Below are 15,479 nucleotides of genomic sequence, written 5' to 3' on the forward strand. Positions count from 1 at the left end.
TGATTGGCTGTCAGAGAGAGTTCCTGCCCTAATGAATCATGGGAACTGTCGTTTATAAAGGCGTACGTCACCATATATGAACATTTCTCTTCTTGTCATTTCAGATTATTTAGACAAATTATTATTTTTATCATCATAAAATGTTATTTTTTTAAATAATTTCACTTTTCAGATCAAGTTCTAGTGAGGATAATCCTCTATGAACTAATGGCCTTTCACATACAAGGCTTAAACAGAGATTATGACAGAATTAGGCCTTGGTTAAAAAAATAGGACATTTAAGTAGCTTTAATAAACGCGCCTTAGAAAAAAAAACAAGTTGCTTTCAATTAAAACATCCATTTTAACTTATTTGTGTCATACAGTAATGAAAGAATAATGACAACAACAACAACAATAAATACTTTATTGGAGGGCCTTTGACTGTATTTATGACAGACCACTAAAAAGTATTAAAAGTACAGATTTTATTTGACAAAAATACAAAAATAACTTTTCAATTCAGAAATTTCTAATGTACAAGGTCTTAGTGACTATCTGTCTGTGCAGGGTAACAACAAATAATTGTAGAAAATCTAAACAATGTCCATAACTATCTCCTTAAACAATTAAACTCAATCTGAAGATAGTAATAAACTTTCAAAGTTTCACAGGCTCATTTCAAAGATATTTGTGCATCCATTTTATAATGTCAGCCAACTTCTGTAGCAGTATTTTGTCTGGCAGACGGGATGCAGACGGGAGGAATGACCCAGTTTATGTTAATTTAATTTAACAAAGCAGCGAATTTACAATGCCTATGGCTATAACCATGTATTGTCTATAACATTTTTTCCCCATTTCACACAATATTTAGGGATGGCAAAATAGATTAAGTATATACAGTATATTTGACATATAAAAAAACCTGAAATGTCATCAGAAACCTGAAACAAATGCACACAATATTTCTGTACGAACACAGTGCTAAGACTGAGGTCAGAAACAACAGAAACAACAGAAATAATTTTCACAGCAAGCCATTGCTAATGCTCACTGAGAATGCAAAGTGTACTTGCATTGCATTAAGAAGGTTATGCAAAACTGAGTTTACTAGATCGCATACTTGGACATCATTTGTTTCAGGCCTAAAAAATCAACACTTAAAATGGTAGCGGTGCTGCTGACTTTGCTTTTGCAAAATACACATTCATATGCAATAAACCTCAGTATCTGATATAAAAAGCAATCAGGAGTTTCTACAAGATTAGAATGTCATATTAGTCTCTCATAAAAGTTTAGGCATCGTTTTAAAAGAAAAGTAAAAAGATAAATAAAATCCAAGCTGGTGTTTTGACCATTGTTGGCCACCATATCAGTTTGATACCTAAATGTTTTATGGTGGATTTCTGAGGATCAAACTCATCAAGTTCTCTTCATTTTAGGCTTTTCAGCGCATATGGGTAGTATTTGAGGAAGATCCGTCGTGCAATGTCATACGTGTTGCCCAGAGGTTTGGACGGATATTTCCTCTGGTTGTAGACGAACCCTTTCTCAACCTGGAACACGGCCTGGTTGAACACGTCCTGTTTGAAGGGTCTTCCTCTGTCCAGACACTCCACTAGTGTATTAACAAACAAGCCCCAGCGCTGTAAATAATAGTCTTCCACTAGACCACCCCACTCCTTGCTGGCGTAGTCCAGGATTTCCCCATCGGGTCCCCATAGGGTGATCTGATTTCGTGCATTGATATCATACAGCTGCGCCTCGTGCTCGTCCACACCCTGAGACTGAGCCTGATCAAGCCACGCCCCCAAAAGGAAGTGTTCGTTGCTGGAAAGGAGACGGTCCAGTTCAGGTAAGAGATCGTAGACAAGCACACCACCAGCAGTCAGGAGGTCAGGAAGCTTTTGGTTCTGAGAATCGAACAAAGAACATAATATTTCAAAATATATACATAAATAAAAGCGCAAAATAAAGGGATACTTCACCTCTGGAAAGATGAATGTGTATTTAAAATGTATGTAGAAGAAATGTGAAATTGTTTTTGAACTTGGAGCTTTCTAGACTGAGAAAAGCCAGAAAAATGTCATTTTTGGCTTATGTGGATGAAAGACAACAACTCCCAGAATGCACTTGCTTCGCTGCCCTAGGAGGCCACGCCTACCAGTAACAGAGAACAGTAGTTAAACAACAAGTGTAGGCCACTAGTGAGTCTCCATGATGAGTCTGCCTAAAAATGTGTTTCTAGATCTCCCAAAATGTCGGGATTCGGCTTTTGCGTTCTACAGTCGCCATTCATTATGTTTATTGTGGCGAGCGGGACGAGTGAGGGCCGCGGGAGAACGGCGCGAGGCCGGTGGCGTGATTACCGATGAGCGATACCTGTGAGACGCACCGGTCCCGTTTCTCTCACGGAGGAGCGGGAGCTCATCAACCGATCACTTGTTTAGCGTTCATGTAAACACTACATTCAGATTCACCAATCGGACTGAATTCAGTTAGATTGAAACAAAAGCTGTGCATGTAAACAATGAATGTCGACTGCAGAAAGCAAAAGCTGAATCCCGGACATCGGCGGCCAGATATGTCCGGGAAAAAGAGGATGGTAACCCCTACTACTCAACTTTCTACACAGAACAAGAGCCTTATATTAGCTTCCAAAAAAAGATGGCCGACACTATGTGTTCATTCTGTGAGTGAGATCCTACCATAGACAGTATAAGAAATGGACAGAGCGATCTCATTGGAACTCCATTGAGACGATTGAAGCCCGTTTTTGGCGATTTTTTTTTAGCACTTCCGTTAATTATTTTGTCATTTTGCCTCCACGTTTCCCTGATTGCGCGCGAGCTTCTTCTCCTGTCCATACGGTAATCTCTTTACTGTGCGACAGAGAGTCGCGTGGATATGACGCAATCGTTAGCTTAGTTTCACTAAAACTGCTTCTACGGGGCCATAACATAAGCTACAAGGTAATGGAGCATTTTATACATTATACAAAGGACAAATGGGGTCTTCAAACGCCTCAGATGTAAAGTTATTCGCTGTCAAAGTGACGCCAAAATGAATGGGAGTCAATGGGATGCTAACGCAAGTGAAGTTCTGCTACAAGATGGCAGCTCCCGCGAGGCTTCAACTTCCGGGCCAAATGGATTACCCCCTTGGATCCTACAGGTCCTACAAATACTACAGGTTTTCTGCTAATACAAAGCTTAATGCTAAATCCTGAAGTATCCCTTTAAATCTATTCATCATATAAAGTGATCGAGTCTCTTTAGAAGACTTGAATTAAACCGCTCGATTCATAAAGATTTATTTTACGATCTTTTTCTGAATTTTTTTAAGCTTCAAAGTGGTAGTTGCGTAGCTGTCAATGGAGGGATAGAAAGTCCTCAGATTTCATCAAAACGATCTTCATTTGTGTTACGAAGATGAACGAAAGTCTTAGAGGTTTGGAACGACATGAGGGAACTATCCCTTTAAATTTTCAACTAATCAGGCTGGGGTGCGTTTCCCGTACAATGACATGGTTCACTGTTTCACTACCATAGTACGATGTATCGTTGGAAAAATCAACTAGCTAGTCACGACTGTTTCCCGAAACCCACTGTCGCAAAGTATCGTTCAACCACGTTGGTTTCGCACGTGGCGGAGTAATAACTACTTTTAATGAAACTGTTTGAGATCCAATTAACGCTAGATTTGTTTTATATAAATTACAGACATGTCATCTGAGGACTATTTCTAATTGCTCTCAGTTGTTTTGCTTTAATACCAGACTCAATATTTGACTCGTTCTTACATAGTAGAGCACGTTCGCACATGCGCACTCTTCAAACACGTTACTTCAAATCTTTTGAAAAACTAAAGACGTAAATTACATTTGTATGTATTCTAAATAAAAGGCACCGGTTTTACTGAATGTCAGCTTGCTTATTTTGCTCAAGATAAGGATTTATTACTTCCAAATGTCTTCTAACTACAGGTCGAGAGCTGTCGTTCAAACCACACAACTTTGCGATGCTGTTTCCGAATGTTCGTTGGAACGATGGTTTCGGGAAACACCGATTCGTTGAACTATGCTGATAACGACGGAACTTGCGACCATAGTTGGCTAACGATGCTTTCGGGAAACGCACCCCTGGTTTGCTAGTTCATCAGTCTCAACCGTAACCATTGCGTTTGTGTTTACCTGGAAAGCATTGCGTATTTCCTTGTAGAATTCAGTTGTAAGAAGCTGAAGAGCTTGTCGCGTCACGTCCGCAAGATCATACCGGAAGGTTTCCAGAGTGACTAACCCTGGCGATGCCTCGAACAGAAGCTTCCATGCCTTGTAGAAGTCGGCCGGTTTATACCAAGTGTCTGTTTGCATGTGCAGGGACGGCCGATGTACCAAAGGACTCCGGTTGTGGTTCTTGTATTTCGGAAGAGTGCAGTTGTAGACGCTGTGAAACAAGAGTTGCCAGGCCACTGTCAGGTTCTCATCCATGGTACCATAGCGCCGCAAGGCGTACAGCGATACCCATTTGGAAAGGTTGACAGGTTCTTTGCGCCAGGCCAGCTCAGTCATGAGCTCGTAAACAACTGGGTTCTGCTCGATGCCTTCAGGGGTCAAACCCAAACCCACTAGGGTCGAATTCGGGAAGCGGATGGCATTGAAGGGGCCGGAGTTAATGCTCTCCACCGTTCCAAACAGACCGCTATTCCCTCCAAAATTGTGAAGCATGCACCAGATAAACGGCTGGCCGTAGAAGGAGTTTGTGGAAGAGTAGACAGGCATGGATTCAGCAAAGAGATCCAGGACAATCATGCGCCCCAGGGGGACGCCGTGTAACAATGCCTTGACCTGGTCTGGTTTCCAGAACGAAGGGTCACTGATAAATAGCCAGCCCTGCATCAGCCAAATCGCTTGAGGGTCCGCTGGCAGAAAGAGAGAGTAAATAGGAGATAATAAGTAATCAACGCATCTGTGTGAGCAGTTGTGAGGGCGCCATGCCTCAACCCATCATGGGGTTGGGAACTCCAACTGTGCCTCAGAAAAGAAACAGGTCAATGGTGGGTTATAAAACTAGAGCAAATGCAAAATGAGCAACATCTAGGACAACACCACTTGAGCTATTTTCAATTTGTTGCATAGTTACCTGAAGTCATAGTACTGAAAACGGCACGGCTTATAGATGCCAGGTAAGTGGGGTCTGAGGAGGCTGGGATCATCTCATTAAAGGTGTCTGTGTTGTAAATGTGGTCTGTTCCAAACTCCTTAATGACCTGGGTCAAAAAGAGCGTTCCTATTCGCTGGAAGAGCGGGTCGCGTGGGTCCAGGACGTAGGCGCAGGAGTAGGTGCAGTTAAAATGGCTCCAGGGGCTCAGCTTGGTCACGTTTGCTTGGGGAAACAACCTAGGGGACATTGCTAAATGTGATTATCACACTATCTTCACATATCTGGTTATATGTTCTTTAGACATTTTTTTTGCATTGATCATATCCAAGTAAATTATTATGCGGTTTATTATTTTTTTTTAACGCCATTTCAGCGACGAGGCTATTTTCATGGTAAATAACAAAAACGTACAATTAACAAAAAGCTATACAAGACATAAAATACATTGAGGTGAAACTTTTTAAATACATCAGTTCCAAAATATCTCTGAATAAAAATGTTTTCTAAATTAAAAACAGGGCAGTCCAGTAAAATATATCATTGGAGTTTAACAAGTTGATGCCTCTTTGCCTTTCACTTTATAACCGTGTGTGAATCATATTTTCATATTTCAGAAATCATACCTTGATTTGAAATTACGAAAAAACAGCAACCTTTTTCTTATACTATGATTTATTTAATGCAACTTATTTTCATTATCTAAAGAACAGTTGTAAAAATGCACTCAAAAACATCTCCTGAAAAATGTGAGAAAGACATATTTGAGGAATATTACCTGGTAATACCTTCAGGTACTATTCCTGAAAAAGCAGGCAATACAGGTATCATCCCAAAAGATCTCATACGGTCCAATATTTTAAACTGCAGGAATAAAAGGTACAATATTTAAAAGCTTTTTAATCCATGACTATGTGCAACTCGATTTTTACATTTTATGGTGGTGTTTGAAAAAATAAATAAAAATATTGATATATATACTGTATATATATATATATATATATATATATATATATATATATATATATATATATATATATATATATATATATATATATAATAAATCCTCACTTGTCTGGTTTATGCTACTTTGAGCAATGTTTGAACTTTGTATTTTGAGCACTTCTTGTGTTATTTTTGCCTCTTCACGATAACTCTTTGGTTTGGTTTAGTCCTCAGATGCAAGTCGCTTTGAATAAAAGCATCTGCTAAATGACTAAATGTAAATGTAAAAAATGTTTGCCTATGCAAAAGTTATCATAATGCTAGAGTGCCTGTGATGTCTTTAGTAAGATAGGTTTTTAGCAACTTGTAAGCTTGTTTTATGATTGCTACCCAACAAGTCTCTATGACTGCCTCTAAATGTGGCTTAGATATTCTGTGACCTCTTAATATCAGTGGAGTAAAGTATTTGAGAAAATGTAATTAGTTACTATACTTAAGTATCTTTATGGTTACTTTGTAGTTTTATTGAATATCAAAGATATAAGCAACTTTGGCTCTCTGCACTCAGTATATGCACTCTTTACCCCAATACATTTGTATGAAAGCTTGATTTCGCCACAGAATAAAACATTTTAAATGATAAATTCTGACTTTATTTCTTAGAAATGTAAGATATAAAGTCCGAATTGCGTAAACAAGTTGAAATTGCGTGTTATAAAGTCAGAATTGCAAGTTTATCTCTCACAAATGCTATGTTCAAGCTCATTCCTAAATAGAAAATAGTAAAAATAAAACCTGAAAAATACGACCACATCACTCCTTTTGTTATCTGATCAAAAGTCTGCTCAGTACCTGCAGGTAGAGCTGTTTGACATGCCAAGACTGAGGAAGTGGTCCTCCCCACTGAAACAGGTTTCCCATGCGGTTCCACGCTAGGAAAGCTGGACCTGTGAAGAAGCGATCCATCTCAGTCTGGTTCAAACCGAGAGACCGATAAACCTACAGCACATCAGGAAAAGAAAACAGGCAAATATAAAAACACAATACTCTGAAAAATATACATTTATAAAACTGAATTGACAAATACTCTCACCTCTTGCCATAGCACCTCCTGTCCAGTGAATGCCAGAGGAAGATTTATGCCGTTCAGTGCCATCCAATCAATCTCCCTTTGCCACCTCGGCCAATCCCACCACACGGAGGAGTAACTCTGGGTACACACGTTCTGATAGTACCTGAACCTTCAGTTACACAAACACTAAAATAGATGAATTTGCTGAAATGGGTTTGCTGGCACAGTCTCCTACTTGTGGCAATAGGTTTTGGAGCTGTAAGGAACACGACCTCATTCATAACGTCATATTCACATTGTGTGAAAATCACTGTTCGCCGGCATCTCTGAAAGTGACATAGTACAGGCCTGCTCATGCAGAACTAACAAGACAAACACAATCAGACGACAAATAAGGTCCGGCTACAACAGAACATGCGCATGAATTATAGCGGAGAGAATCAACAATGCTGCATTTTCACACACACACACACACACACAGTGGGGCTGTCCTGATTGGATACATGAGAAAATGTAGAAGAACGAAACAAAAACAACTGCTCATATAATGACAAGATGGCTGCAGAAACATGCAAATAAACAAAATGAACAAAGAAGACGCATAGACAATCTGGCCTAGACTGCTAATAAAGAGTGCATTAGTCTATTAGTCTATAAAATTATGCTTATTTGCACAAATCTGAACTACATTACATTACAATGAATAAACATTAAATCGTCCAGCCTTAATCACACTGAGAAAACTAGTAATAGTTACTGGTATTTCATTTTGTTTGATATCTGTACTACAACAGACATTAAATGTTAAATGATTTTGCAACTATGTTATAGAAATATACAGCATATCAATTGTGCTTGACCAAAATTGATTTTTCAATACCTGATAATTTCTCAAATTATTTTTTTTTTACACAATATTTAAAATGAAAACATTCTGCACAAAATTCACATTAAAATGCCAATAAAAACGTTATGAGAAAATACAACCAGTTTATTTTGAATTGACAAAAAGAGGAATATGTTAATTGATATGATAATTGGCAAATATCACCAATATCTAATTTTTGTTTTAGTCCAAGTATGGAAGGTTGCAAGAAAAGAGGAGAAAAGTGAACGTCAATTTGGATTGGGATTGATGTTTAACGTAGCCTGCCCCATTGCCATAACAAGGTGTATGTTAATCAATATAGTAATATTAAAATATCACTAGTATCTAATTTTTGTTTATCAAAATATCTGGAAAAATTGGATCAGATATGAGCTTCAGTCCCTATAGGATTAAGAATTAAAATGCAAATAAAATGCAATAGGAACATTTAGGTTTGAAACACTCTCCAGACCTTCATTGAATAGTTATTAATCTATGATAATGATATGATTAATGATAATTTATTTGCCCTGTAATTTCATTTATGTGTGGCTTTTTTTTAACATATGAATTCCTGTATGGCTCAGTGACGAAAAAATTAATAATTAAAAAAAAAATAATAATACATAAAATAACATAATTAATGTTATACTCTGTGGAATATGTTTTATATATTTTTTTTTCGAACTTTCTTTTTTACTTATGATTTATAGTCTCAATATCGACTTTTTTTCGAGCTATGGAGATTTGTAACATGTGTACCTGTGCGGTGTTTTGATGCGCAGGACGCCGGTGAGAGGAGGCAGAGGTCGGGGGAGATTTAACTGATCTCCAGACCAGGACACATGACAGTTGCAGAAGTATTTCAGATAGTTGTATATCCCGGTGGCCACCGCGACCCCCGTGCTGCCCACAGCTATGATCTTGTTGTTTTTCGCGGATCGCAGCTCACACACGTCTAAAGTGTCATTAGACAGAGTTCTGTTGACTGACACGATGAAATCCCGAGATCTGTTGCCCAGCAGTCTCCTGAGCAGGTCCACCACAGCTCTGGACTGGGTTTTATCGCTCGCCTTCGCTCTCAGATGCGCGAGAGTCTGGAAGTCGCTGCAGACCGATTGCAACAATGCAACAAACACCAGCGCGAGCAATGCGCTGCGCGTACACTGTCTCATTTTGAGTTCGGTGACGTTAGTTGCATCGGTGCAACAGATGTAGGTTTTAAAACTTTACACTTTTCTACTATTGATTTCCTTCGCGTGAGCAGGAAGCAATGTGTGTCAATGGGGAGGCAGGCGACCAATCACGAGACCGTCTCAGTGGCCTCTGAGGAGTTTGAGCCAATGAGAATTCCGGATTGGAAGAAAACGAGGAAACTTTGTTGTATTCATCACATGATTCCATTCCAATGAATGTGTGTGATCCTTATAATGACATACACAACTGATTTTTATGAAGCTGTTTAACAGTATAAACATATAGCGATGCTGTTTATCAGGAAGAAAATGATGAGGAAATTGGCAAAGAGTGGATGGTTATTATGAAACTTTCCAGTTCAAATGGGCGGTGAAATGCACATTTTATTACAATAAATCGAACAACTTTACAGAAAATAGTTATAAAGACAAAGTGTGGCAAGGAAAATAAGGAAAATGGTCAGGTAAATAAGGAAGAACATTTGGATCGGGAACCAGTCTCTAATTGGCACATATTTAAATAAATGCTATATATACTAAATTGTGATAATGATAAAACCATAATTATCCATAATTTTCCTTATGTTTAGTAATAATTACATTGTTATTTAATAAACAATTAAATCAACTACAGTAAAGCAACAGACTGGATGTATCAATTTATTTATCAATTTATTATATATATATATATATATATATATATATATATATATATATATATATATATATATATATATATTCTATTTATTTTTATTTAATATTTATTTTATTTATTTTTATTTAATATTTATTCTATTTATTTATTTATGAAAAAGATACAGCAATGAGGAAGGCATTGCACATTCATTGGAATAAATCAGTGTATGTGTTCAGACTTTTATTTTGAAGGGTGGCTTGACGGAAGTCAATGCAGCGTCCTGTGTGTAAAAGTTACTGGTAAGAATTTGTTTTTTCGCTATTTTTGTGAAACTTCATGAAGGACGTGAGTATAATTAAATAATTTTTGTTTTTTTATATAAAATATATATTTATGAAAAGATTAGGCAACCCAGAAAGTTGATAGGAAGCAAGCACGTGGACATTTGGACATTAAACACCTCCTCTAAGTTAGGTCTCTTGAAGCATCTGTTTTAGAACTGTACTGATGATATGTGAAGCTCACTGTGAGTTATTTCACAAATCTCATATTATTGTTAACATAAGCAAGAACTGCATTCACATTATGCACACATTGTAGTGAAATGCTGTTATATGAGCTCTCAGTTATTTACTTCACAGATCAGTGTTTATTGTAAAGATGTCAGAAGAGGTCTTGCTGGCTCGCGTGAAGGCTTTGGAAGAGGAGGTGGGGAGACTGAAAGCTCAGCTGAAAGTAGAGAGAGATGGAGCTGGGACAGAGGAGAGAACTGAAGCATCAGACAGCTTCAAACATCAGAAAGTTGAAGAGAACAGATCCAAACAGAAGAAACGAGGAGCAGAAAGGCCCTTTGACTTCTCTGCACATCCTCGCAGACATGTGGCACTGAGGCTGGCATATCTCGGCTGGCAATATCAGGGCTTCGCTGTCCAAGAAAACACAGACAACACCGTTGAAGCTCGGCTTTTTGAGGCCCTGCTGAAGACTAAACTGATCCAGGACAGACAGACCTCCAACTATCATCGCTGCGGCCGCACAGATAAAGGAGTCAGTGCTTTCTCTCAGGTACTGTGTTCAATTTCATCATGGGTTCCTACAATCTTGGAAAATAGAGATTAAACAATAATGTATTATACAGCTGATATACCATATAATTAATTTTTCCATGTGTCTGATAACCAATATAATAACCTCATTAAACTATAACAACTAAAAGCATGACATGAATAATACAATTAATCATTATTTTATTATTGTATTAATTATTTTTATTCATGTATACATCTGTAGTGTCATGAATTCTTGATATTCATTTTTTTATATTTATACTAATTTATATTTCTGTAAACTGTGTCTGATAACGTATATTTAGAACCATTTTTTTACAAGAATAATTTTGCATATATATTTATTATTCAATTAGATTATAACAAGTATATATATTTATGTATATTTGTTCTGTCAAATTCATTAACAATCACGATTAATCACATCTAACATAAACAATTGTGTTTATATTAGATATGTGTGTATTTACTATTGGTAAACTTATGGATTCTTGATCCTGATGATTTCTGGCTGAACTTAAATTCAGAACCAAATTTTTATTATTTAATTTTGACGCAATAATAATAACAATGAAAAATAAACATTCAATTATAACAACTAAAATCATAACATGAATTGCAAATTTAAATATATTAAAAAATATTTACTATTTACGCCACGTGATCTTTATAATAAATATGTTTTCATATTTTGTAAAGTCATGGATTCCTGATATTGATTGTCTTCTCCAGGTTATATCCATTGATCTGCGCTCCACGCAGTACGGAGGAGGTTTAGGTGTGACTGTCCCGGCTGACGTGGAGGTCAAAGGCAAGGCTTCTTCAGAAGAATTACCCTATGTGAAGATCCTAAATCGAGTCCTGCCTCAGGACATCAGGATACTGCAATGGGCCCCTGTAGAAAGCGGCTTCAGTGCTCGCTTCGACTGCCAGTCCAGAACATACAGATACTACTTTCCTCGTGGAGACTTGGATGTGGAACGCATGGCAGAGGCTGCTAAACGGTCAGTAGATGAAAACTTCAACATTATAACTCTATCTACTCTGAGTCTGCTTAAAAAATATGATCTACAGTCACTCAAGTTTAAATAAAATAATGCCACTGAATTGATGAAAAATACACCATGTCTTTATTCAGGAGCTCGGTCACAATGGCTTCTTCTTTGTGTTTCCCTGGCCATGCAGGTATGAGGGAACACACGACTACAGGAACCTGTGTAAGATGGATGTTGGTAATGGAGTCTTGCAGTTTCAAAGGACCATCTTGTCTGCCACCGTCCAGCCAGCCCAACTCAACCCCACCTGTCCTGTCGACCCCCACCAACTCTACGTCTTCCAGGTCAAAGGTCTTGCTTTCCTCTATCACCAGGTAAGGATCCCGCCGTATACAGGAGGCCTTTGATGCTTAAAGAAGAACTCCGGCGCAAAACAAACCTTTGGTCTAATCACTTTTGGTCTAATCTACTCACTTTTGACCTGAAGGATTTTTCTAGTAATATAAGGAAAGTGCTATTGAACAACCAGTTGTGCCAGCATAGATATTTCTGTATGTAAATATGACTTTTTAGTGAGGTTTTATTGATGGTTGAAATAGAGAATGGATGAATGAATTAATTGATAGTTGTATTTGAGCGACTAATTATAACATTTTATATTGTATATTTTGCATTGTAATTCACCTGCTCGGGGACTGCAGATGGAAACTAGCTTAAGCTAAATCTGGTGCAAAGCATCGTTAATGAATGTTTTTTTGCACATTGTCCCTGTTGAAATAAATAAATAAATGAAATGAAATGAAATAATAACACATTGGTACCTATTAGTCAACCGTTCTCTGAGATTTGTTTTCAATTTTTCAATTTCAATTTATTTATAAAGCACAAAAATATTTTATAAAGACAGACAGTCCACTTCGCGTATACAGGCAGGAGCCATCTTTGGAAAACAGTCACGATAAGTCAAACCACGAACGACGTGACAAGTGTGAATGAAGATCAGCGAACTTATGAACTGTATGAACGGCGTTCGTGGTTCATAACTGATCTTTGCTTTTGCAGGTTCGCTGCATGATGGCTTTGCTGCTGCTGATTGGACAGAAACTCGAAGCTCCAGAAATCATTGATCAGCTGATGGATGTGGAGAAAAACCCAAGGAAACCTCAATACAGGTGAGATTTATTTCAACATTTCCATAGCTAAACCTTGATCCCACATGGTGTTACTTATTACAGCTTTTCCACTGTCATCTCTTGGCTTAGACCAGCATGAACTGGATTTTTTACGATGCTTAAAGGGTAACTAAACCCCTGGTCAGAGCCTGACTCCACCCACTGGCAATATTTGAAAATGCTGAAAAAGTGGAGATAGAGGGGACGAAATAGATGCTAAAACACTCTATCCTGATCGTTTTCAATATTCACAATTGCAGTTCCTGACTCCCTACAGTGGTTTTGACGACACAAGATGGTTTTTATACGTAGCTCGCGTGGTGAGCTGAAACCTGCGTACGTCAGTGCAGAACATCCAATAGGAAAATTCAACTGCAGTAGCCACCCTTCAACCTGAAGAGGGCAGCACTAAGACGCTTTTACTCCATATATTGTAGAAATAAAACACTTTATAAACAAATGTCAAAAAAGTTACTCGAATCAATGACACATTGTGGTATTAATAAAGATCCATTCTTACAGATCATTAACTAAAAAAAGTTTAGTGTTTAGTTACTCTTTAAATTTCAGACCGGTAGGAATTTTAGTTTTTATGACTCTAAATTAGTAACCAATTCTTTTTTTTTTTTTTTTTTCATGGAATATGCAGTATTTATTATAAATTATTTATTAAAAAAATTTCAAAATTCTTATTCTTTTTTTTTTTTTTTAGAAATTAAGTTTTTATTGGTTTTCTCATATATAACAAAATATATACATAAATAAATGCAACAATCAAAATAATAACAATGAATGAAGGAAAAAATAAATAAATAAATAAATAAATAAAAAGGTTATAGTTTATGCACAACAGTATGGGCAAGTTACAACTCAAGCCTGTAGTCATCCTTCAAAGTAACCAACTGAATAAAATTCTCCCACATGTTAACATCTCTATGCTTTCCGTTCACTTTAGCTAACATTCTTTCATATGATACATTCTCCACCATAGACTCAATCCACATTTTAAATGAAGGACATTGAATATCTTTCCAAAATCGGAGTATCAATCGTACTGCCGTGATTACACCCACTGTAACAAGGGAAAACTCAATATATTTAACCTGGGGAATCTCAGATTTATCGCCTAAAAGGCAAATCCTTGATGAGAATGGAAGGTTAAATCCCAAACATTCTCCAAGATATTTTAAAATTCTTATTCTTAAAATAACTTTCCCCTCCCTCCTGCCGTGACTTCTCTTCTCTGATGATGTGTTTACTGGTGTAAGGGCGCGGCAACCTGTCACTCACATGAGATTGACCAATAGCAAACCAGAACCGTATAATCAATTCCCCATGGACAAAATCAAGTCCCGCCCTGCATTCATTCTTGTTCCAGAATCCGTTTCACTCGAAATAGGAAAGAAAAGACTATCGCACGACTTCAGTTTCATGCCGACTTTAATTCCAGTTCCTGTGTTCTGTAGTATGGCGGTGGATTACCCTTTGGTTCTGTATGACTGCCACTTCGAGGGTGTGAATTGGAGGAATGAAACGGAGGAGGAGAACCACGTCCTGAACTCACTGCACCAACACTGGGTTCAGAATGCAGTCAAGACGCAGGTTCTGCTCGGCATGATCCAAGGCCTTCAGAACACAACCACAGGTGGACATGCCAACCCACTGCCTGCTTTTTATCTTAAATTAGCTTGTGAAACCGTTCTAAAAAGTCATTTTTCTGTTGTTGTGTTTTAGAGATGGCTTCTCTGCAGTGTTGGCTCATGGAGGGGTCCAGGCAGAAGAAGTATCAGCCTCTTCTGGAGAGGCCACGCTGCCAGAGTTTGGAGTCCAGGATCCAGCACTTTGTGAAGAGGGGAAGATTGGAGCAAGAAGAAGGAGAGAACGGGGAGGAGACAACCGTTTTCAGGGGGAAAAAATCAAAACATTCCCATGTGACAAACTCAAACCAACTCCAGGAGCAGAACCACACAGCAAAAACCGAGGAGAACTTACAGTTATGAATCTTTGTTTTCTGCTCTGACTTTTGGTGTGTACAGAATGATTTGAAAGCAAAACAGAAATGTTATTTTTTTTTCTTTCCCTCCCCCTAATATCCTACCTGCCTTGTCAAAAATAAGGCTTTTATTAAAGGATTGCTCCATGGGCTCTGATCATGTGTGGATTTGTATTTTAAATGAGACCGTCCCTCATTTATACACAACATCAGGGTGGAGATGAGGCTTTAACGCAAGAAAGTTACCAATTACTGGCTAAATTGACTGATTTATAGACATTAAAGCCATGTGGTTGATTTATTAATGCCATGTGCTGACCCAGAATATGTTGCTTTCAAAAAATAAATAAATAAATAAATCCTCCTCTGTAAATATGTAACGGTCAACAAAAT

At 37.7% G+C, this 15,479-nt stretch overlaps 2 protein-coding genes across 6 annotated transcripts; one reads left to right on the forward strand and one right to left on the reverse strand.

The window, feature by feature from the left end:
* Positions 1 to 450: 450 nt before the first annotated feature.
* naglu (N-acetylglucosaminidase, alpha) lies at positions 451 to 9,337 on the reverse strand. The gene is made up of 7 exons (XM_039685110.2): positions 8,789 to 9,337; positions 7,180 to 7,327; positions 6,939 to 7,085; positions 5,920 to 6,005; positions 5,124 to 5,380; positions 4,175 to 4,902; positions 451 to 1,895 (listed from the first exon to the last, which is right to left on the reverse strand). Exons 1-7 carry the CDS (start codon positions 9,199 to 9,201, stop codon positions 1,416 to 1,418), a joined length of 2,259 nt encoding a protein of 752 aa, XP_039541044.2. The 5' UTR covers positions 9,202 to 9,337; the 3' UTR covers positions 451 to 1,415.
* Positions 9,338 to 10,063: 726 nt separating this feature from the next.
* On the forward strand, positions 10,064 to 15,243 carry pus3 (pseudouridylate synthase 3). Of its 5 annotated transcripts, XM_039685060.2 has the most exons (8): positions 10,104 to 10,158; positions 10,261 to 10,333; positions 10,501 to 10,924; positions 11,659 to 11,930; positions 12,112 to 12,295; positions 12,984 to 13,093; positions 14,560 to 14,738; positions 14,828 to 15,243. In XM_039685060.2, exons 3-8 carry the CDS (start codon positions 10,520 to 10,522, stop codon positions 15,091 to 15,093), a joined length of 1,416 nt encoding a protein of 471 aa, XP_039540994.2. In that variant the 5' UTR covers positions 10,104 to 10,158; positions 10,261 to 10,333; positions 10,501 to 10,519; the 3' UTR covers positions 15,094 to 15,243. The 5 variants fall into 5 exon arrangements, with proteins under 5 accessions (XP_039540992.2, XP_039540997.2, XP_039540994.2 ...); XM_039685058.2 differs by lacking the exon at positions 10,261 to 10,333 and having other exon boundaries at positions 10,064 to 10,158; XM_039685063.2 differs by lacking the exon at positions 10,261 to 10,333 and having other exon boundaries at positions 10,102 to 10,204.
* The last annotated feature ends 236 nt before the right edge of the window (positions 15,244 to 15,479 follow it).

This window comes from Pimephales promelas, chromosome 22 (assembly GCF_988280905.1).
Source record: "Pimephales promelas chromosome 22, fPimPro1.hap1.1, whole genome shotgun sequence".
In the NCBI taxonomy this organism is placed as follows: domain Eukaryota; kingdom Metazoa; phylum Chordata; class Actinopteri; order Cypriniformes; family Leuciscidae; genus Pimephales; species Pimephales promelas.

Excerpts from the sequence above, each read along its gene's own strand:
- naglu (XM_039685110.2), bottom strand. The coding sequence starts at position 9,201 with ATGAGACAGTGTACGCGCAGCGCATTGCTCGCGCTGGTGTTTGTTGCA. Across the intron at positions 5,381-5,919 it reads GTACCTGAAGGTATTACCAG|GTTGTTTCCCCAAGCAAACG; the intron begins GTAATATTCCTC and ends AATGTCCCCTAG. Across the intron at positions 1,896-4,174 it reads AAATACGCAATGCTTTCCAG|AACCAAAAGCTTCCTGACCT; the intron begins GTAAACACAAAC and ends TTCGATTCTCAG.
- pus3 (XM_039685058.2), top strand. The coding sequence starts at position 10,520 with ATGTCAGAAGAGGTCTTGCTGGCTCGCGTGAAGGCTTTGGAAGAGGAG. Across the intron at positions 12,296-12,983 it reads TTGCTTTCCTCTATCACCAG|GTTCGCTGCATGATGGCTTT; the intron begins GTAAGGATCCCG and ends TTGCTTTTGCAG. Across the intron at positions 13,094-14,559 it reads CCAAGGAAACCTCAATACAG|TATGGCGGTGGATTACCCTT; the intron begins GTGAGATTTATT and ends TGTGTTCTGTAG.